General features: G+C 30.7%; 1 protein-coding gene across 1 annotated transcript in view; it reads right to left on the bottom strand.

The window, feature by feature from the left end:
* LOC148305701 (lachesin-like) overlaps positions 1–24292 on the bottom strand; it is a 168609-nt gene that overhangs the window by 45897 nt on the left and 98420 nt on the right. The window contains exons 2-4 of the mRNA XM_088266294.1: positions 4817–4914; positions 3672–3879; positions 199–357 (exon numbers count right to left, since the gene is read on the bottom strand). Of these exons, the coding sequence (XP_088122420.1) occupies positions 199–357; positions 3672–3879; positions 4817–4914 (465 nt within the window). The remainder of the gene's footprint in view (positions 1–198; positions 358–3671; positions 3880–4816; positions 4915–24292) is intronic.

Genomic DNA, 24292 nt, shown 5'->3' with positions numbered 1-24292 from the left:
CTGCTGGAATTTTTAAAAAAAATTTTAAGGACCGGAAAGGGTTAAAAAATGTGCACAATACAAGTGTGTTTGTTTAAAATATTACAAAGAAACTATAAAAATATTATATTGAAAATATCAAGAATATTATGTGATTTAAACAGGGTTTGCACCTGTAATCCCTCCAAACCAAATGAAACAGCTCCATTCAACACTCACCCTCGGTTCCGTTGGGCAAGGGTAGAGGGCGGCTGTTTTCCCTGCGCCACGTGACGCTGGGGGGCGGCGAACCGCGGGCGGCACACGCCAGCTGGGCGGTGGCGCCCTCCTTGACCACCACGTCGCTGCTGGTGGCAGAGTCCACGATATCGGGCGGCACTTTATGGAAGAAGATCAAAATAACAGTTTGTAAAGTGCTATGATAACTTATCCAAGGTGTTGCAACCTTGTACGAGGATAGCAGTGAATGCGTTAGGAAAAGTGGTTGTATCAAGTTGTATCATCTTGGCTTAGCATCATTAAAGGGAGATCAAAATAACAGTTTGTAAAGTGCTATGATAACTTATCCAAGGTATTGCAACCTTGTACAAGGATAGCAGTGAATGCGTTAGGGAAAGTGATTGTATCAAGTTGTATCGTCTTGGCTTAGCATCAAGGTATTGCAACCTTGTACGAGGATAGCAGTGAATGCGTTTTTTTTTCTTCTTCTTTTTTTAAAAATTCTTTTGCATTACATGATATAAATTCAAATACGAAAAAATATGAATAAAATATAAATATGAATACAAAAAAAGATCTCACAAAGGCATGGCCTGTGTGTGGGTACACAATATAATTTAGGCCATAGTAAAGGGTATAAGGGTATAGGTATTATAAGTACAACTAGAATAATAGTGTTGATATAAAATACAAAACATACTTGACTATCAGAAAACACAAATTATTTTAGATTTTTTTTTTAATAAAATAAAAAACTTAAAAAAATAAAAGATGAAAAAGTAAAAAGTTAGCAAGCATTTACTACAAGAAAAAGTTAGGGAAACTTGTTGTATCATCTTGGTTTAGCATCATTGAAGGCGTTAATGTCGAAAAGATGTTGAAAAGATGTGTTATTTTATATTATTATTATTTTATTATGATTGGAAAACCAACAGAATATTTAACAATAATAACATAATAAAACAAAGTTAAAAAATAACATTCCGATAAGAGGTTTTCACATAAGTAATCTAAAAATTAAAATAAACTGTCATGTACGTAAAAGTAAAACTACGTAAATAAACTTACATTACATGTTTTTATCAAAAAATAGAAATTTTCTTCATCAACTAGTCAAATAGACACCAACAATATTTCTCTTAAACGTATTAAGAGAAACACTAAGGATGTATTTTTCATTAAGCATTATGTCGTCTATTTGCAGAAAGCATATAACCGAGTTCGTAGTAGGAAACTATGAAAGGTATTATCTGAGTATGGAGTAAGAAGTAAACTTATCCAAGTCTTTGCAGCTTTGTAAGAGGACAGCACTGCGTACATTAGGGTAAGTGGTTCATATTATTTTGTTGACATCTCAACATAGATGAAGAAGTATGGGCATTTACAAGACTTACGACCGCCATAGGCTGGTTTAAGTGATCATTTTACTTCTTCATCTATGTTGAGATGTCAAAAAATGTAAAAAAACATCTGAGCGGAGATAATCCAGATTCATAAACAAGCATTTGGACATTCAAAATGTTGCAAATCAAGTGTCTGGTTGTGGTCCCGTGGTAGTGTCGCGGATTTTTAAATCAGAGTTTCTCCGTTCGAACCCACTCTATCACAATTTGATACTTTTTTAATAATGAGCCGCTAAGGATCACAGAAATAATATGAAATTGAAATAATTGTGTAAATAATAAAAACACTAAAAATTCTCATCTTTTTTAAAACAAATAAAAATATTATTTTAAATTTTTCGTTTTGTTCATAACTTGAATATTGATTTAAGGGTTACTTTTTTTGTTGCTACACCACTGTTTTTATTATCACGGGCCGGAGAGCTAAACTGTTATCTCTTTCCAATTGAAAATCGGAGCTATTTTTTTTTCTACCTCACTAGAGACCCATTTATCAGCGCTGAGACTCAATTTCCCAATCGAAACCTATTTCGGCGGTAGATACCGCCCCGATACGTGTGTTTTGCTACTCCCTGCATAGTTAATATTCCAGAACTACGGTTCCAGCGCTTTAGATAAAGGTATTTGCTTTGTACGAGTCTTTCATAATATTGTTCTTAACTACCGGCCATGGGTAAGAATTTAAACTGTTTTAATAGTATCCTTTAGTATCACCATTACTCCTTGCTTTCTTTGATTTGAAAAAAAGTGTTACATATACGGAAGGTATTTTATATACGACAAAAAAAACTGTTCCTTGTTATAAATAAATATTAATAATAATATTAATAAAACCCTTATCCGCACCCCAATGGTGCATAGGGCACTGCTTCATATGAACACAGTGTTACCTTGATCGTTTATACACGAAGGAAAGGTGATCAGCCTTCCGATTCAGGTACCAGTCCAGGGTAATATTGAATAAATATAACAGTGAAAAATCACTTATATTTATTTGACCCCCCCGGGAATCGAACCCGGGACCTCCAGAACGGTAGCCGAGCGTGCTGACCATTACACTACAGAGGCGGATAAAATAAATATTACAACCTTAATTTGAAATCTACAATACCTACAGTGATAAATAAAAAAGTAAAATACAGCAAAAAAATATTGTATATTCAACATCTCCTATTTTATTGATTAGTGCTTTTATTGGTAGTACAAACAACATTAATGGTTTTTGGTTACTGAAATATGAGATACATTTTTCCCTGATTTGACATTTCCAAGATAATGAGAAAAATAAGTGGAAAAAGTGTTAAAACAAGTGGATAGATAGTAGTGACTCTTATTCGTACTCGATGGTGCAAAAATTGATCCGATGTTGAGTCGATACTGTGCTTCAGGTTTCAGTCCAAGCTGATGTTATTTAAATATTATAGTGAAAAAAACACGTACATTTATTTTGATCCCATGGAAATCAGACTCGTGTCCTCCAGCTTGGTAGCCAAAACACTACACTATAAGGCTAACTATACAGGGGGTGTGAAAATTAAAAATATTTGTGTTACAACAATTTACTTAGTGTTTTTCTGCGTAAATGAAGATATTGGATAGAAACGTAGAACTAGGAATAATCGAAAAGCTTTAGATAGGCTCTTCGAGGTGGTAAGTATATGTGGACCGAATGGAAATCGCGAGGATGACTAAGAAAGTATATTTGCAAACGTGAAAGGGAGAACATAACGAGTACGGTCAAAAAATCTGGCACGACTACATGAATCAGAATATAAAATGTAATTCTGTCAAATGTCTACGTAACTGGATGGTATGAATGACTAGATAGTATATATGTATGTGAATAAAGCTAGGACTATATTTAAGGACAGACGAGTATGTCGTTCCGTCCTCTGCCTTCTCTTGTTCATTAGTATTAATAGCAGGCTTTTGTTGGTGATTAGTTTTTTTTTAGTTAGGTTAGTTTTTAGCTAGTTATTCTCGTAGAAACGTTGCCTGAAAGTTTGTTAAAAAATATTCGAGTTTTGTCCGGAAAGGCTATGTATTCAAGTTGACAAATATATTCCTCACCTACGACCTCCAGATAACCCATTTGACTCCTCATGGGCTCGGTATTGAGCTGACACATGTACCATCCCCTGTCGGCCTCCCTCAGCTCCTTCACGTGGAGCCTCCACGCCCTGCGGTCGGCTTGAGACACCCCTATTCTGTGGTTCTTCGTGATAACGTGTCCTGCGATGGTGAGTATTGTCTGCGTGTCTACCCTTAACCAAGCCACCTGGTGAAGAAAATAAAAAATATGATTATTTTTAGATTTTCAGATTTCAGAAAATTTATTTGATTTGAAATAGTGATCTAAGATAAAAAGATTAATATGGGTATTTTATATTTATGCATTATAAAGTTTTTAGACTTTAAGCATTGAAAACAAGTATTATCATTATATTGTACAGTTACGAATAAGCAACGCTGGTTGCTATATCCATTGATATTTTTTCCCTTTATCTTTGCTTTTATTTATTATTAAGACCTCCTATTCCTTCACCATCTTCTTTATTTTACTCAATTCATATGTCTTATATAATATATTCTACTAATGAATCAGAAGGGTGCAAATGACCTATATAATGCTTTTTATAATTAATTTCAAAAATGAAACTGAATACATTTTTTAGGATTACAAAAAAACCTTTAAATAATTTATAGAAATTATTTTTTTTATAAATAACATACTTTTTAGAAGTTCAATTGCTTACTTTTAAGAAGTAAATACTTTTTGGAGGCTAAATTGTTTTTTTTTTTAAAGTGAATATTTTTACAAATTAATATGCTTACTTTCAAGTGACAAATGCTTTCTATAATAGAAGTAAATATTTTCTAGATGTCAAAATAGTTCATTGAAATTAAAGAGATCAATTAGAGCTTCAATTAGTTCCTCAAATTTAAATATTCTAGAAGTAAAACAATTAAATATTTTGAAGAAATTCAATATTGAATTTTCAAACATATTGATAAATCTGAAATGATTTTGATAAATAAACAGTGTATACAGTTTTTTTATTAATACATACGTGAATTACAGAATAAATACTTAAATACATTTCGACATACATGTATAAAAACTATAAGAAAAATAGTGGCCAGGTATGCATATAAATATTAATAAACGAGGAGTTTTTGATGCTGGGTAAAATTTAAAAAAAGTCTATTTTTACCTTAAATGTTTGTAAGTTGTCAACGATACACGTAAGGATGGCTTCTCTTCCGAGGGGTGTAGTGACATTTCCTATAGCCTCCCCAAAACTTGGTGTTTCTGAAAGAAAATAAAGTTTTTTGTGTTAAGCCACCATGAATAAAACCAACTCAAACATTTTCACGTATTCAATAAAAGGTCTGGAGAGCGAGCGCGGTTAAAGTGATAAATTTTATTTTGGACATTAAACCTTTATGGTATATTATCTAATTTCCAAGTGTGAAAATATATATTTTTTAAATCTTAGACTAAAAAAAAAAATTAAAACTTTTTTAATCATAAGATAATGATAAAGAAACTTTATATTGGTATTTAATGTACCACCTTTTTGATGATTTTCAAAATGCGGCGTATGAATCATCTGTATCGAAAGTAAATATGATTTCAAAAATTGAGTAGTGTGGTTGTCAATTAGAGGTAAAATGGTGAATATTGTACGTGTATAAACCACTAAAAGTAGCCTATGACAAGTCGTAAGCCCTGTGAATACCCAAACTTCGTTCTTATACATCTTTGTAAAAATATAAAAGTAACTCTTACATGGAGAAATCCAGATTTGTGAAAAGAATTTGACCACACCCAAAATGTAAGAAAATCATAATTTTTTTTATTCAAATATTTTTATACACAATACGCGGTGCATAATTCACCGCGTCATCAGACCAGCGCTTTTCATTCATTCAAACCCTTATCTGCACCCCAATGGTACATAGGGCACTACATCATATAAACGCATTATTATCTTGATCGTTAACACATGAAGGAAAGGTGATCAGCCCTCTGATTCAGGTACCAGCCAAGGGTATTATTAAATTAATATGAGAGTGAGAAATAAATATGAGAGTGAGAAGTTAATTCAATGAAAATTGTAAAATACTTTGTGTTATAAATTTTTTCTCTCTTTTCTGTGGTGTATATTAGGTTAAAATGGATAAAAACAATAAAAAAATTATACGTACAAAGAACTCTTTGGTGGATCTCTGATTTTTTTTAAAATTTAATCTCTGTTTTTTTTTTTAAATTTAAATATTTGTTATGATTGTCCTTTAAATTAATGTATAGAATTTATGTAAATAAATAAATGCATAAAAACTCATATTTATTAAACTCGCCCCTGGGAATCGAACCTGACACCTCCAGAACGGAAGTCGAGCGTGCTGACCATTACACTACGAAGGTAGATAAAATTTACCATGGTTAATTGACTCTAATTGAATTTGCATACTGTTTCAACCGTTCTGATACAGTACACAAAGTTACTCATCATACCGACTTTAAATTAAAATCGCTTTGATTCGAGCCGGTCAATGAAATTTAATTAAGCATAACGGAACTGGCCCGTTCGGAATCAACTCGAACTTCTAAGTCTTTTGTTCGTGTCAGGGTTCAAGGCAAACTTTGCACCGCATTTAGCAAAGATCGGTAGTTCATCACAGGGTGGATCGGGAACGAACACAGACCAGAGAGCCAAGTCTCCAACTAACTTTGTTATGGTCTGAAATCATACGATCGACTCCTGCCCGATGGAAAGAAGGAGACAGACTTTTTGATTAATTGTTACGCATTAAGGGGTGGAAATTTTAATGAAGTGATACCAATTTGATAAAAAGGCGATTTCAATATAATTTAAGTTGCTTTTATACATGACCCTCACTACAAGGGAGTTTAATGATTTTTAATAGCAACAAAATAAATGTATTTACATTTACAGCATTTTGAGTCTGTCCAAATACTTGTTCACAAAATCTGGATTATCTCCAATTACAGGAGTTATTTTCATGTTATTTTTTGACATCTCATCAAAGATGAAGAAGATCTATGTACAAGAATAATTAATCTTCTTCATCTTTCATAAGATGTCAAAAAATAATATATTTACATATTTTAAGTCAAAAACATTAATTTTGATTTTCTCTTTTATGTTATTCAATTTAACCCTTTCAGTTCATCTCGAAAGTGTTGTGGTTAGCGTATTTAACTACCGTGCTTGAGGTCTGGGGTTTAATTCCCAGAGGGAGGGATGTTAAAAAGAAATATTACTGATTTAATCATCTAATATTTTTTTAAATATTACCCTGGACTGGTCCCTGAAGCACAGATGTGATCTTGCCTTCATCTGTTAACGATCAAGTTAACACTGCGTTATTGCAGTGCAGTGCCCTATGCACTGATTGGCTGAAGGGAGAGATAGATAATCTTTTCTTTACTGATTATCCAAGAATTACACGTGATCCCAAGGAGAGTACCAAAAGACCCTACTTCATTTTTGTATGGAAATCGTAATACGCAGTTCACAGTGATTACCAACTCGCCGCCAACTGAATCATAAATGATACGACTGAATACCGCTATCCGATAAGAGAAAGAGACCAGAAATGGGATCAAACAAAATCCTGGTAGTGAAGTTGTTACGCTCTATCGTATGGTATACCACATTTATTAGAGTGAAAGAAATAACATGTCGCTAGCAAATAAAAAAATATCAGCTGATATACCTATGAGCTCGTAGATCTCTCGGTATCGACTGGTTGTGCTTTGTATCAAAAACAATATATTTAGAAACACTTAACGATTTCAAATTACAAAAAGAAAAAAAAAGAAAAAATCCTTTACATATTTACTGAGATTACAAAAACTATGGAGTAAGTATTTCTTATTATACTGGAGTTTAAAAAATCTAATAAAAATGAATATATAGGGGATTTCAATAACCTTCTTCCAACCGTGTTCCGGATAGGTAAATCTCGTAAATTTTAGTAGGATGAATAAAAAACTATCGTTTGTTCTCAGTATTTCAAATTGTTATAAATTATTTGCTGCAGTAAGCGATCATCCTGTGAATAAAAAATGCTCTGTAAAGAGAACAAATTTTTATAAACGTCTTCATTTAATTCTTAAGAATTTAAGCCAATTACTCTGAAAGCAAACGAAAAAATAAACTAAAATGCCTTAGCACAACAAAATAATGTCAAAAGAATGAAGACGAAAGTGGAAAGTTTTGGCAAAGAAAATAAATACAGGAATTTTACGAATAAAAGCTTTTATATCCAGCTGTAAGCTTTTGAAAGTCCTTGCAGCATCCGTTATTATGTTTTCTAAAAGTTATCGTGAATAACTTTGTATGGGGCTTTTATCATCGAAATTAATTTAATAATAATACAAAAAGTTTGTTGGCGGTAAAATTAATTTCATCGTTAACGTTTGACAACGCTTTTAAGATTTTCAGGAACGCTCTCATGTTTAAATGTTTGACACGTTCTGGTACGTATACGTATATGTTACATTAAAATATATGAATTATTCTAAATATTCAAAAATTATACGTATAATAGAACGTATCTATGTCCTGACTTGATTTTTTGCTGTGAATGTTCTGTGAATGTGCTGTGAATGTTCTTAAATGCAATAAAGAAATAATTTTTAACTTTATAACGGTTAATAATTTTAATTAATTCATTAAACACTTCTGTGGTCAACCCTTTGAAAAAAAGTGGGTCAAAAAAAGCCACCCTTTTTTTTCACTATTATGTTTTTTTATCATATTTTGAAATATTACGAATCAGTATAATACATAAATCAACAATATTAGCAAAGCAAAAAAAAATAATAATGGAAGAATGGATATATCTAGACTGGTGGGAGAATGACCCGTGCTGGATTCGGGCAAATCACACAAGGGGTTAATTGGTTCGGCAGTCACATTGTGGTAAAATCTATTCATTTTGAATTTAATTTCTACATCGTAAATACCACTTTTTCTTAAAATCTATCGTGAGACGTGTTTTGATACATTCCGCATCATTTTCAAAGACCGTGTTAATTAATACAAGAAATATATACATGAATTAAGACATCTCAACATAGATAAAGAACAGTATGGAAAATTAGGTATTTTGGAGTTAGCTTGTAAGAAAACATGTTTTTAAATTTTTCCCCCATTTGATTTCACCAGTTATTTTTTATTCATAACATTTTCTTGGGTGTGTTTATATTTTGTTAAAAAAATATGGGTTTCTTCAGTTATCTGTCATTTTCACATTTTTACATCTCAATATAAGCGAAAAAGAAAGTGGAAGTTTAAGAAACTAAAAATTTAATTAAAAAAATGTAAATGAGTGGTTTTCAAATATGGGTAGAATGGTGAATGTAACACTTGGATAAAGTTATCACTTAACCAGTCTATGACAGGTCATATGGCCTGTAAATACCTAGGCTTTCATATTCTTCTTCATATATGTTGAGATGTCAAAATTAAAAAATTAATCCAATGTGGAAAAACCCAGATTTGTAAACAAGAATTTCGACGCATCCAAAATAATGCTGGGAATAATATTAAGATATTTTATATATTTTATCGTCCTTTTAGTAAATTATTTTAAAAGCATGTGCATAATTTTACCTCAAAAGTGGTAAAATAATGCACTTTATGTGTTTGCCGTCAATATCATATGCAGTATAAAGAGCTTGCGTTGAAGGATTCTGCGCGAATTCCTTTGCGATATATGGTCAGTGATAGTTCATAACGGATTCACACGAGAGGTAGTATCTTCTATGGTCAAGATAGTTAAGGACGTGAGTAAAATAAACCAAACTATGACAAGAAATATCGAACATTTTCTAGTGGAACGGAAGACCTGTTGATGACTGTAAGTAATCCGTTTTTTTCTGACGATTTTTGGTAGTGTTTTGTGCACATAAATTACCGATAGGCTCATAATAGGATATCCTTCCTGATTCTAACACTGAAAAATCCAAAGTGCAAAAATCCATACTCGTAAAATGAATAGTAAACGTAAATTATTAGCAAAGCAAATACCACAGTGGGTAGAACTCTCTTCTCATCTAAAAAAAATTGCCCTCGATTACTCGAAATTCATATTTAAAGGTTCAAATTGTCTTTTTTAATCAATAAATCTATCTCTCTAGATTCTTCTTCGTAGGCCTGTGTAATGATTGGTTTGCTTTTTTTCATAATCAGTCTCCACTCGTCTCTAACCTTTGCTCGTCTCTTCAACTCGGCATATCTGCTACTACGCATGTCGGAGATAATTTGGTCTATGTAGGTTAAGCAGGGTCATCATCTGCTGTTTGTGCCTTTTTACATACCTTCCGTAATCGTAAAAAGCAGGCCCGGGTGTAACATATTATGCCTATTATGATATATCTATATATATATATATATATATATATATATATATATATATATATATATATATATATATATATATATATATATAAATATATATATATATATACATATATATATATATATATATATATATATATATATATATATATATATATATATATATATATATATATATATATATATATATATATATATATATATATATATATATATATATATATATATATATAATATATATATATATATATATATATATATATATATATATATTTATATATATATATATATATATATATATATATATATAGGGTCCGCCATCTAAAGTTTTTTTTTTCAACTAGTGCTTATTTCGTGAATGGTAACACTTAGCTCATGTCTGATTTGACAGATAATTAGTTTTATCCTTCCGCTAAGCGAATATGGTTGTGTATACGCTTGAACAACGCTGGGAAATATTGCGACATTCGACTTACAGAAGATGCCGATTTTGCCAAAAAAATCATCTTTTCGGATGAAGCTCATTTTGATCTTGGCGGGTATGTAAACAAGCAAAATTGTCGTATTTGGGGCACAAAAAACCCGCACGCATACATTGAAAAGCCGGTACACCCAAAACGAGTCACTGTTTGGTGCAGATTTTGGTCCAGAGGCATAATTGGGCCATTTTTCTTTGAAAATGAGCAAGGAGTGGCTGTTAGTCAATGGCGATCGTTATCGGGCCATGTTGAACGGATTTTTGTTAACAAAAATTGAAGAAGAGGATATTGGCAACATTTGGTTTCAACAGGACGGCGCTACGTGCCACACAGCCGAAGCTACACTCGATGTTTTGCGCCCCATTTTCAAAAAAAAAAAGTTATTTGGCGGACCCTTTATATATATATATATATATATATATATATATATATATATATATATATATATATATATATATATATATATATATATATATATATATATATATATATATATATATATATATATATATATATATATATATATATATATATATTGTATATATATATATATATATATATATATATATATATATATATATATATATATATATATATATATATATATATATATATATATATATATATATATATATATATATATATATATATATATATATATATATATATATATATAAATATATTTATATATAAATATTTACATATATATATATATACAAAGAGTATATTATTTGTTTGCCTTAATAAAGTAGATATACGTCCATAAATAAATTTGAATCAAATTATTTCATTTTGAAATTCATTCTACAATCGTTTAACAACTTTTTATTATTGCAATTATAGAACGAATATTCAGATACCACTCTTAATGAAATTGAAATGGCCTTTTACCCCATAAAAACAGATACCGGAAAAACCATTCGGAAAATCCAATTTCAGACACTAAAAAGTCTGTATTGTCATGTATTATAATTTCATTAAAGGATTCAGGAAATGGTTTTTATTGAGAGCTGAAATATGATATTGATAAAAGAGTTGCTTGGTTACATTTTTAGAATAATTGACTTAAGTTTAATAGTGTTTGTAAAAAATACGTCTTTTTGATGATGTAATGGTCTTTTTTTATTTTGATAACCATCTTTTCATTGTTTCTTTTTTGAACGGTTTTATTCAGTACCGAAAACCATCTGGCTCTTTGAGACTTCGTATTTTCTGTCACTTCCTATTTCTGAGAGAAGGGGAGCGAGGGTTGTCTAATTCACCCTGTATATATTAATTATTAGAATTGTGGCGTTCGAGATGAATAAAGACAATAATTTAGAGTGTTTATTATTATTAATATTTTTATTTATTTGGAAATTTAACAGAACATTTGCATAAATAAATTAATAATAATGAGTAACATAAAAAAGGTAATTGTAACATTCCAATAACAAAATTTTACAAATGTTTAAAGAGTCAAAAAGCAAGAATAAAATATGGTAAAAGTTAAGAGCAATATGAAGACTTGATTAAGAGCAAAAGTAAAAATGATAAATATTTTAAAGAAGGTTAATGATAAAAGGACTTTCTTAGGTTATTGTGCGCGAAGTTGAATCTTTTCAGTTTCTTTATAAAACTGCAATTTATATTACACTCATTCATCGTTCACTTTTTAAGAGGTATTACAAATATTAAACATACAATGATAAGGAGAGTGTTATATTACCATATGACGAAACTAACGATGCTTATAACATAACAAAATATGCAACTTATATAATCATATAACTCTCTTCGTGATTTTTTTACATATATTTTCCTACAAAACGAATGTAAATTGAAAAGATTATTGATATCATTATTAAATAACTATAAACGGTAAAAGTTTAAAGCAAGTTTTTACATACATTTTCGTACAGAAATATATTTTTCAGCTGACTTTTAATAGTTTTATTGTGTATATATCCACATATCTAAATTTATTTTGAATGTTTTTCAGCAATCTTATGATATCGGTAACGAATAATCTTGTTCATATGTCAAATTAAATAAAACTGGAAAAAGCTTCTTATCAAAGTTTTATTTAAATCGCTACGGTAGAGTTTACAGTCCATATATATTTTTTTATTGACGGAGAGTACACGACAATTTTAATTTAATTTTCAATCTCAATTATGTACATGGACCAAAATATTTGTAAATCGACTGTTTACCTAGATTTTCTTATTAATACATGCAATCTGCCTCAAAACGTACAAATATTAAATAACGTCCATGTATATCTGGGTTAAATGTAGGAGAAACTTACATAACTTAACAATCAAGATTTTCCTCTAACTCTCAATGCACAGGAGGTAGGTACAGTAATTTAGACAGTTGGTATTTAATTTTGTTAAGACGACTCAGCAAACTAGTGCAGAATCAAAGAGGAGTTTCTATCAGGCAGACTTAATCTGAGTTAAATTCAGATTATGGTATATCGAAATTGCGATTTAATAATGAGCTTGCATTGTTTTATCAAGTATTGATTTTACCATATTGAAAATTCTATTTAAAAATGAAGTCCTCGTTGTAGAAACTTTTTTGCAATAAAATAACTTAATTTAATAAAAAACGGAAACACATTGTGAGACCGAGCAAGAAATACTGACATCAGGAGCATGTGTAAGACGGAGGATATCGCTAGGTGGAACGACAACTAAGGCGATACTAGAATGATCATGTAAACAGAATGTCAGATGACAGACTTCTACGTATCGCCCTTCAAGGAATCCCTGAAGGACGCAGACCCCCAAACAGACCTCCAAAAAGGTGAAAAAAAGCTGGGAGTCAACATCCCAATGGCTATAAGCGGAGGCACAAACAGATCCATAGGATCTATAAAAAGAAAAAGAATATAAAAAAAACACTATAAATTCTTGAAATTCCAAATGTAGTAGACTTAATAATGAACCCAAGTAGGTAGTTAGTAACAACATGAGACCAGAACTACCCAAATTGAAAATTAAGAAAACTAAAATACAACACCTATCTTTAAAAAAAAAATTAAATATGGAGGGAGACAAAATTTAGCTGGAGCTTTTGAGGACTTTTGGGAGGGATTGCAAAATGTAAATATTTAGTAAACGTCATCTATTTCATTGATATGGGAGTCATTTTTGACCATCCATTTTAAATGTATATTTCATATGGTAAATATTTACCACTATTTAGTGAAATCTATTGTGAAATGTGTTTCATGCATTTCGTATCATTTAGTGTTTGAAAATGATGCGAAACATATTGAAATAAGTGTCACAATAGATATTAACAAATAATGGTATGCACCAAGTAAAATTTAAATAGATAGATGTTACCACAAAGTAAATTTATGAATCTCACTTCAAATTACTGTTTTTCTTTAAATCACTTAAAAGAAGTATTTTTTTTCACTATTATATAGATTTAATATCACCCGGGACTAGTACTGATCATCTTGCCTTCGTGTAATTGACAATCAATAAAATTTAATTTGTGGATGCGACGCAGTGCTCTATGCACCATTTATTGTAAAAAAAAAGAAAGTGAAAGAGGAAAAACATTTCGAATATTTTTTTTAAATATCTTTATCTCTACTTAGCATTTTGAGTGTGTCAAAATACTTGTTCACAAATCTCCACTTTTTTTACATTTTGACATCAACAAAGATAAAAAGTATAAAATCCTCTCTTTTGTACTTGTATGATTCATGTTGTTTCTACTCCATCATAAAATCTGATCGCAGAAACGTGTTTTCCGATACTAATTCAGACAATTACCCACTCAGCGTTCCAACTTTTGCTAACTTTATAATAACTTGGATCGTACAATTTGCCATTCAACCAGTTTGGACAAATCGTAAGGCAACCTCGTTCCGTCACAGCCTTCATTTTAGCCATTAATTGGGTTGTTACCTACATGTATGTTAATATGAACGAATATATCATAATGAAAAAAATGCTTCTATTTTTTAAAACATATTATTATTATTTATATTATTTTTTGACATCTCATCAAAGATGAAGTACAATATGAAAGTCTGGGCATCAAAATAATCCAAATTTGTAAACAAGTATTTGGACATATTCAAAATGTTGTATATAAATTATCTGGTCAAATTATAAGCTAAAATGATAAAAATGAAAAATATTTTTTCTGGCGTTTCTCATGTGTGTGATAATAATCCAGGATTCGGACCTCAATAAAAGCTTATTTTCATCTCATCTTTCATTTTATCATACGGTGTTTGAAAATGATGAGGAATGCATCGAAACACATGTCACAATAGATTTTAAGATATAGCGGTATTCACCGATTAAAACTTAAATTAAAAAGAATGAAATTTATTTTTGACTTGCAATCAAATAGGTCATGGCTTATGACGCTCTCATTTCTTAGTACATTCGTCTTTTATGATGTTTTAATGATTCTTTCCTCACTCATTCCTCCACATATCCAAACTATATCAACACACTCTTAATTTTATCGATAATACTTATCTCAGCCGATGTGTTACTTGAGCCCAGTACAAAAAAAAATAGATCTGTATTTGGTCTACAATAATTAACGTATCGACATTATTCATTGTTTCCCTGACAGGTGACACTTCTACGTTCATTATTGTAGACCTAATACAGAATTAAATCTTTTTTGTACTGGGCTCAAGTAACACATCAAAGTTCAAGTAGCCCCGTTCTACGGTTCCTATTTGTAATAATGAGCCGCTTAGGTTTACATAAATACATAGTTTGTAAATAATAAAAACAGAAATATGTCTCTTTTAATAAAATAATAAATAATATCAATTAGTTCAATACCAAAATATGTGTATTCAGTAATGATATAACATTTCTCGAGGGAAGTCGGTATTTAACTGAAATGCATTTTGTACCGATCGGGCAAGCGTCACTTGTGAGCGAATTCTGATTAGTCCAATTAAGCTTACAAATTAGCTTTACTGTTCGCTATGGTAATGTAGCCTTTTACCGCCTCATATACATTTAAATTCCACACACCTACATTTTTAACTACCTTGGACTAACTCAATAAATTGAAGACTGAGTTGAAGCCCTAGTCGAAGTCGCAGTGTAATTGTTAAAGAATTTGCTGCGGAGGTGAAAGGTTCGATTTCTAAGGGGGTAAAAAAAGATTTGATTTTTTAATCTAATATTTATTTAATATCACCCAAGATTGGTACCTAAAGAGCAGGAATGCACTTTGCCTTAAACTCAAACTTAAATTATGTCTTGTCATATTTAAATAAATACTAATAATGTACATAACATGGTCTCAGAGTATCTTTGAGAGCTGTATATTCCAGACAAATCGGTTGATAGACGTCTCTTCAACTGCAATGGGCAGAGTAGTTCTCGTATTACCAGCTCGCAATCAGCGTACTAAATATGGCAAACGCGACTTTGCGGATACAGGACCGATGGGGTAGAATGTTGTTTCACCAGTAGTTATAAATGATGAGAGTGAGATGATATTTAGAAAAACTAATTACTCACTTGTTTGCTAAATCATTGCCACTTTCTCCTTTTCACCAATTCAATCATAGTGTAGCGCCCTTGAGGCAGTATAAAAAAATGGCGCTTGATAAATTATAACAATATATTATACAAATTTATTATTTTATAAGTATATGGCCAGTCAGACCCTATATTTTAAATAATCTACCCTCGAATGAGCTGTTTACAACATCGTATTTTTGTTAAACAATTTTTACCAAGAAGATATAATTAAACCTATTTTTGGATATTTGGTTGCAAGGAAAGGTTAATAATACTGTTTAAATTATGACGATGTAAGGTAATGTTACCCTTTCAACCCTAAAATGTGGTATTTGCTAGTCACGCCATCAATATTCCGAAAGCTTTCTGCATGCAGGTTCCAAGTTTTTGTAAAATACACGAGCAACAACGTTAGAAAACTCAACGGCAAAGTTTTGTTACATGCACGAACATGTGCTTCTTACTGGTGGTGAGCTAAAAAGCTTTCCCAGCGATGGTTATACAGCAATTATTGTTAACTTATTCAAAATCGTTTTCATAATATTACGTATTTTCATAGCGTTACAAGTCCAACTTATGGAAATTGAATGTATCCAAGTAGGAGGAAAAAAGGAAATGAATTACCAATTTATTATTTGTAATTGAAATTGAAAATATTTTTTTCTTTAAAATGGAGTTGAAAAAATTTAGTAAAGTAAAACTTATTTATTTAAACGTATTTACGTTGATTTTAAATATGTTACTGAGATTTTATAATACTTCTAAGTACCAAAAAAATAGTACATAGTTAATAAATATTGTATTAAAATAACAATTTGAAAATAATATTTTATTCTGTATTCTGGAAAGACTTGATTTTTTTAAATCTCCGATTTCAAACGGACCTGCGCTAACTTCAGAGGCATTATGAATCGTTGGCGTTGGTTCGCGATGATTCCTTGAATAAAGATTTTGGGTTTTATTAAATTAAGGAGTCTTGTCAGGTGATCAAATATGTAAATAAGGTCTTTAAAGAAAATTCAGCACCGTCAAAAGATTCAGTTTCCTCAGAAATGGTATTTGGGTCGACGAGGAAAATTCACGGCCAAATTTGAATATATAGGCAATGAGGTCAATTTAAGGAGAAAATGATTCGCAAATTATGGAAACGATTACAATCAACTCAATTTTCGGTATCTCTAATGATAAATGTCTTTCCAGGCAAAAAATTATAATTAGAGTTTTTTCTAATAAATTTTTAAACGAAAACAAGATTATAAGAATAAGTTTGTGTATGTATGCATATACTTTAGGTACAGTATGGAACTATATCGCTCACTCCTTTCAAGAACGTCATAAATAAAAAATCGTCAATTTTCAGTTGTGCATGTTTTCGGAATGCCCAGAAAATTTACTATATCCCAGCAAAAGCAGCATATTTTCAACTTAATATTTACCCGCTACAGGGCAGAAAATGTTGTTTTTGAATTTAGAAGAAAATTGTTTTGTTAATTTTTTTAAATATTTTAAATATTTTTCAAATGGAGAAAAAACCTTCAGGTTTTACCTAAAAAGATCTGTTGCACAGTAAAAAGTTCAACGAGAGGCTTGATATTTATTTTTAATACATTGTGCTATATTTTAAAACATTAAAAACGTTCTCTTGAAAAATCAAGTTTTTTGATTTATGACGTTCTTGATGAGCGATATATTAAAAAATCTTGTCTAAAAATTGCGTTGAATTTAAATCGTTATAATTTATTAGTGTTTTTTAAACAGAGTAAAACTAAGAAAAATAAACAAAAATAGGATTCCGTTATCTCTACTTCAAGGCAAAAATTTTTGATATTCCTAATATTATTTAATTGAGACTTCAAAAAAAAATTATGTGCCTACGTACTTGCGATTAAGCGCCTTTATGTTTTGACAATTAAAAAAAATTTGGAGCCGATATAATTTTATGCATGTAGTAAACACCTTCACAAAAAATAATTTAAATATGAAGCATATTTTTATTTTTATTTTGCATACTCTATAAATCACTTATTTCATATTCTTATTTTATAATTTTTAAAATAAAAAGACCACTTTGTTAAATTACACAATATTAGAACTATCATGTACAAATGAAACATGTAAATTTTATATCGGTAATACGTAAATAGTTTATATCGACATGCAGCATATTGATGATTTTACTCCAGAAATCTTTGATTCGATGAAATTTATTTATTATTAAGTATCCCTTGTGTTGTTTTCGCAAACATGATGCGAAAATACTTTCAAATTGAATAAAAACTCATACCATCTACATCAATAGACGTTTAAAGTATTGTTTACAGCTTTCCAGGGAGGTTTTTATGGGAAAGCTTACGTGAGTGCTTTTGGCATGTGTCTTATATTATGTAGCATTAAGATTGCGATCTATGTAAGATCGATCTAAATAATATGTTTCCTTCGCAAAATTTTCCGTATTGTTTTAAATAAAATTATATCGTGTACTTTTTTCTATACGATTTATTTGGTAAATATTTTTGTACAAATGGTGAAATCATACTCTTTAATTACTCGTAACTTTACGTTTTCTTACTATGATGTGATGCTAGTAAAAAACTAACTAACCAGCACATCAATTTCTCGTAGGTGAGGGCAGAGAAAATAGAACGCCATACCACTATCTTTGCAAATATTTTTTGCCTCTTCCACATTAATACATCCCCGCCGATTATTTTGACTCCTGACCCGGCCGCTTTCAAGTTATTGACACACCTGATCGTGCCAAGTTTTCTTGAACTTCCTCTGCTTCTTTTTCCAACTACATTTGCCTACATATGAATTTATTTGTTTTACCGTTTTTTCCTCACACATACGCTCCACATCTCCAGACCATCTCAACACGCCTTACTTAATTTGATTATATCTTAGCCTTACATTCATTACTTATTTCACCATTCGAACATCTATCATACATCGTTTTACCGCATCTGAATGATCGCATTTTGACTTGCATTCAGTCTGTTTTCATCCTTCTCTTGCCAACTCCATGATTTATTTCCAAACATTAAGGTTGGAACCAAGACTCCTGCTGTTTCTATGTAATATTTTAAAAACGTAAAGTCCATTTCATTCCATCTTCTGATCTCAAAAACACTTTTCCGTAATTGCACTGCAGGCAATCCGAAAGCATTTTATAAAGATACCTTAGGCGTAAGATCTGACATAAGGTACGTTTTCTGTGGAAATATTGATAAATAATTTGTACCGAGGGTAGCTCGCCCATCTAATGCAATATCAATTTACTGAATCCGGTTCAAGAATTTTCCGCAGCGTTTCCGATTCTATCCCAGTCTTTGTAAATATTTCCAGGGGTGGCATTGAAACATTTCCTTACGGCGGATGTCGGAGATATAGCCTTAATACGACCGGATATCAGGAGCCATCTGTCGTCGCTGAAGGAAACGGAAACTAAGAATATGAATTGAAAATGCATTGAGAAAACAAAAGAGATTCAGTTTATACAATCACACCTGTTACCTGGGAACTGTGTAATATTTGAAAGATATTCCATAAAATATTCAAAGTCAACGGTAAGAAAAGCTACATTTAAAAACGGTTTCTTTATAAAAAATGCTATGTTGTTTAGCCACCTAGTGTGTGTGTGTTATTAAAACGTAAAGCCAGATTAGGATATTTAAATAATGCTAACTTACAGTTCGTTTATTGATATAAATTTTTACACTTTAATTACTATTGATATTAACTATTATAATTTAATCTTATTGATTATGCAACTTGAATTAAAATATGAAGCTGAATATACGTCCTTCAGAACTCAAGCGATGCAGGCGAATCTTGGTCTCCGCGCTTCGGTTGGCCGCTTTTGTTGAATCCGCTCGGGAATCTCCGTGGCGAATTCGTATATTTCAGTGTTGCCAACTTGGCAGTAGCAGTAGCTACACGCCTACAGTTGTAATGTTGCATACATTTTTTTTATAAAATAAAAAAAACTTTGTTTTTACCCACTTTATTGGTACCACGTTTTTTTTCCAACTGGTTTAATTAATTTTTTTTTTATAAATTTTATAAAATGTACCACAAAGTATCAACGAAAAACATTTAAAAAGTTGCATAAATTTATTTATAATTCATCATAAACATTTTTTAAACAAAAATTGTCGTTTGGTGAAGTTTTAGTGTTTGGAATTGAATAAAATTGAATAGAATCAAAAATTTATATCAATAGTTTTATAAAGTTCACCTACGTGGCGTAACGGCTAGCTTATTTAGCTAACGAGCTGGAGGTCCCAGGTTTGATTCTCGGGGGGAGGGGAAACAAATATTAGTGATTTTACAGTCTTACATTTATTTAATATTATCCTGAACTGGTCGCTAAGGCGCAAGAGTGTTCGCCTTGCTTTCATGTGAGTAACGATGAAGATAACACTGCATTAACACGATGCAGTGCCCTATGCACCATTTAGTTAGAAAAACAATGTTTTATTTAGGGTTGCGTGGTTAGTGCTTACTAATCACGTCATAGTTTAGATATTTTTCAGATTTTTCATAGACTGTCTTCCACGTGTCTCCTCGTTTATATTGTGTATTCTTTATTTATTTTTAAATTGTATGTAGGAGGATATTAAAAAGGGGAAGTCTCTCTTATCAGCTCCCGTCATTGGGTAAGAGACCAATAATGGGTGACCTTAGAAAGTAAAATACGGTCCATCCTCAGGGGAACACTTTGGGAAAGTATTCCAATTTGAAAGCGTCTACATACTCCACGATACGTGATATTATTCAAAATTGAAAGAGAGCAAATATTGTCTCTTGTGTACTTTTTAAAGGGGAAACTTTCGGATACTTAGAATTTCTTTTATTCTCTAAAAGTTTAAATTAGCTTCGGTGATTTACGTAAACGGAGAAAAAACGTAATCATTTTCAAAGTGAAATTGTTCAAACGAGAGCCGTCGCCGGATTATGAAAGACAATGTTATTTGTCCAATTAGTCTATTTAGATTATCAAACTCTCGTCAATTTGGGAAAGCAAAGTCATAAAATGTTTTCCCTAACTCCATTAAAGGTTACTTTGTTATTTAATATTGACAAAGAATCTCTTCGTTAATAATTACTACAAACAATAAGAATATCTCTTTGAGGCTAATGGACTTGGGATGTATAACGTGTTATTTCAGAAACAGAAATTCGGTTGAAGCGTCTATTAAAAGTTATCATCTACCACTTTCTTTGGTTTTTATTTTGTTTTCTTTGTAAAATAAAATAAGCAAGGAGATCTATTGTAGTGAATAGCAAATATATAGGCTATTATGAAGGGAAATCACAAAATAAATATTGGGGAGGGAAAATCTTTTGAGACGTTATACACGCATATAAAATAAGTATTGTTTTGTGTATAAATATTGTTTTATATCTTTTTCCACTTAATATAAGTATATGGTATACGAAATGTCACAAGGTTTCAACGTGTTTTCAAAGATATTTGAAAAAACCTTTGCAACCTTCAACTGACAGTGTTTTTTTAAGGGGGAAAATACTTAAAACATTTTTACAAAAAACCTAGAAAATATCATTTTCATTTTTTTATTTAAGTTTAGAATTTTACCAGTTATTTTTTACAACATTTAGAGTGTGTCCAAATACTGTTCACAAATATGGATTATTTCCAATAACGATTTTTTTAGCGTTTTTCAAGTATGTGAATTTCATCCAGAATTCAGATTTCGCATAAAAATAAAAGAGTTTCTGCTAAATAAAAGCTTTCCTCATCCTACGATAGATCTCTAGTGAACTATCGCATACTGTATTTCGAGTTTGATTAATATACCTAGAAGATTCAAGAAGTTGGGTGGTGCGGTTGTCAATCATGGGTAGAATTGGTGAGTGTTACACGAGTGTAGAGTGATCACTATAACCAGTCTATCACGGTCGTAAGTCTCTGCAAATGCCCAGAGCTCCATATTCTACTTCACCTTCATTGAGATGTTAAAAATAATGTAAAAATATCTCTTATTATTTGGACACACTCAAAATATTGATAAAACATTTTCAAGTTTATGATCGTATTAAAAATCAATTCAGCTTTCCACAATTACAAATGTTTGAATCGATAGAAAGCTGTTTTTTTTTTTTTAAATATGAAATCAATGTTCAACATGATGAATTACAGTTCATAAAAAAATCGGTACGGAGCAAAGAGGGAGGATGCAAACGACAAAAAAGGCTTTGTATGGTCAAATAAATCAAAACCTCATATCTGGTCGCGTTAAAAGTCAAGGGTCATCGCGATCTGTTGGTGTGTATAACTACAAACACAATACATATCGCTCACTCCTTTCAAGAACGTCATAAATAAAAAACTTGATTTTTCAGGAGAACGTTTTTAAAGTTAAAAAATATAACACAATGTATTAAAAATAAATATCAAGCTATCAATATCACTTTTTTCTGTGCAACAGATCTTTTTAGGTAAAAAGTGAAGGTTTTCTCTCCATTTGAAAAATATTAAGTATGTTTAAAAAATAATTAAACAATACTTTTTCTTTAAAATGCAAAAACAACACTTTCTGCCCTGTAACGGGTAAATATTAGGTTTAGAATATGCCGCTTTTGCTGGGATATAGTACATTCCGAAAACATGTACAACTGAAAATAAACAATTTTTGATTTATGACGTTCTTGAAAGGAGTGAGAGATGTGTACAAATAATGGTAGATATATGTACATTCAAAATATGGGAATAATGGATGAAAGAAATTATTGATATACAACACTAAAATAAAGTATCGGAAAACATGTGTCGGGTTGTGGTCCTGTGGTTAGTGTCGCGGACTCTTAAGCCAGAGTTTCTCGGCTCAAACCCACTTTACCACAATTTGAAACCAATTTCTTAAAATCAGCCGCTAAGGTTCATAGAAATATGTAGTATGAAATTGAAATATTTGTGCGAATAATAAAAACACAAATATTTACCTTAAATATATTACCCGATGTATCGTCTGAACTAAAAATAACAATAATCGCTAGTTGTATAATGTACTTTTTTATTTTAAGTTTCACTTGGTAAATACCACTATGTCTGAAAATCTATTGTGACACGTGTTTCTATGCTTTCCGCATCATTTTCACTGAAACACTGTCACAAATGCATCGAAACTCGTGTCACAAAAGATTTGAATAAAAATTGGTATTTACCAAGTATAACTTTAGTTAAATTCCATTCAATTTAACATATACATTACAATCAAAATAATATTTAAAGCGTATACAGTTAGAAAAAAATTAAAATAAGCTAGAATACTCTTGTTAAATATGTAAAAAAATCCCGTTATGGAATACCCCTTCAGATACATGGAATTGATCAATATCCAACGTGATATTATTCAGCATAGCGATAGCCCAATGTATCAAGTAAAATGGATAGATATTTCAACAAAACCACAGCCAAATCAAAGAATTTACATTTTAATGAAGAAATTTGTTTAGAAGATAAACTTGAAAAATATTTGTTTTACAAATAAGTAATCTATGTACATTTTTATGGAGTAAAACACATGCTGTCTATGATAATCTGATCTGAAAGTATGGTGGAAAGTTCGGGAAGTGGATGTTTATTCTCTTAAAGTTGTGCAAAGTAAAATAAAGTTTCCCGCAATACAGGATTATGTTATTTAAAGTGCATCGTTATCGGAAGTGCATCAAAGTTTAGGAAGTGTAACGGGAAATAATAAAAAGTTTTTCATGCATGCAAAATTTCTTCATTCTTATAGTGCACGGTATCGCGGTAATCCCAGTTCACAAAAGATACCAAGAATCGCTAATTCTACTTAATTCTGCTCAACCGTGTTATTAATTTATAACTATGGTACATTAATAAAAAAACAAACCTTAAATGAAAAAGAAAATGAAAAAATTATATTATGTTTTTAAAAACCATGCTTTTAATAGAACATATTTCGAATTAAAAAAATAATTTAATATGAGGTAAAAAATTCCATTGCTTTTAAAAAAAATCTAAATTTAGCAAATACAACGAACTATATTAAGATGAGAATATAGAAGCCTAGCCATTTATAGGGTTAAAAATTTGTCATTGACGTGTAAATGGTGAATTTTGTAAAGTGTGCAAAGTGATTACTTTTAGTTGGGTAGATGCTCGACTGCGAAACTGACGTCACGGGTTCGATTCCCGCCAAGTGCAAAATAAATTTAAAAAATATTTATTTTCAATTGGTTTGGGTATTTGTGCTGTATTTTTCACATTTACCTTCCATATTATTAATATCCTACCTGTAAACAAGCCTCTG

The sequence above is a fragment of the Brachycentrus maculatus genome, unplaced genomic scaffold (assembly GCF_059751285.1).
Source record: "Brachycentrus maculatus isolate JH-2025_06_01 unplaced genomic scaffold, ASM5975128v1 h1tg000264l, whole genome shotgun sequence".
Taxonomy (NCBI): domain Eukaryota; kingdom Metazoa; phylum Arthropoda; class Insecta; order Trichoptera; family Brachycentridae; genus Brachycentrus; species Brachycentrus maculatus.
The sequence above is the reverse complement of the archived record's forward strand: the minus strand, read 5'-3'. Positions and strand labels throughout refer to the sequence as shown.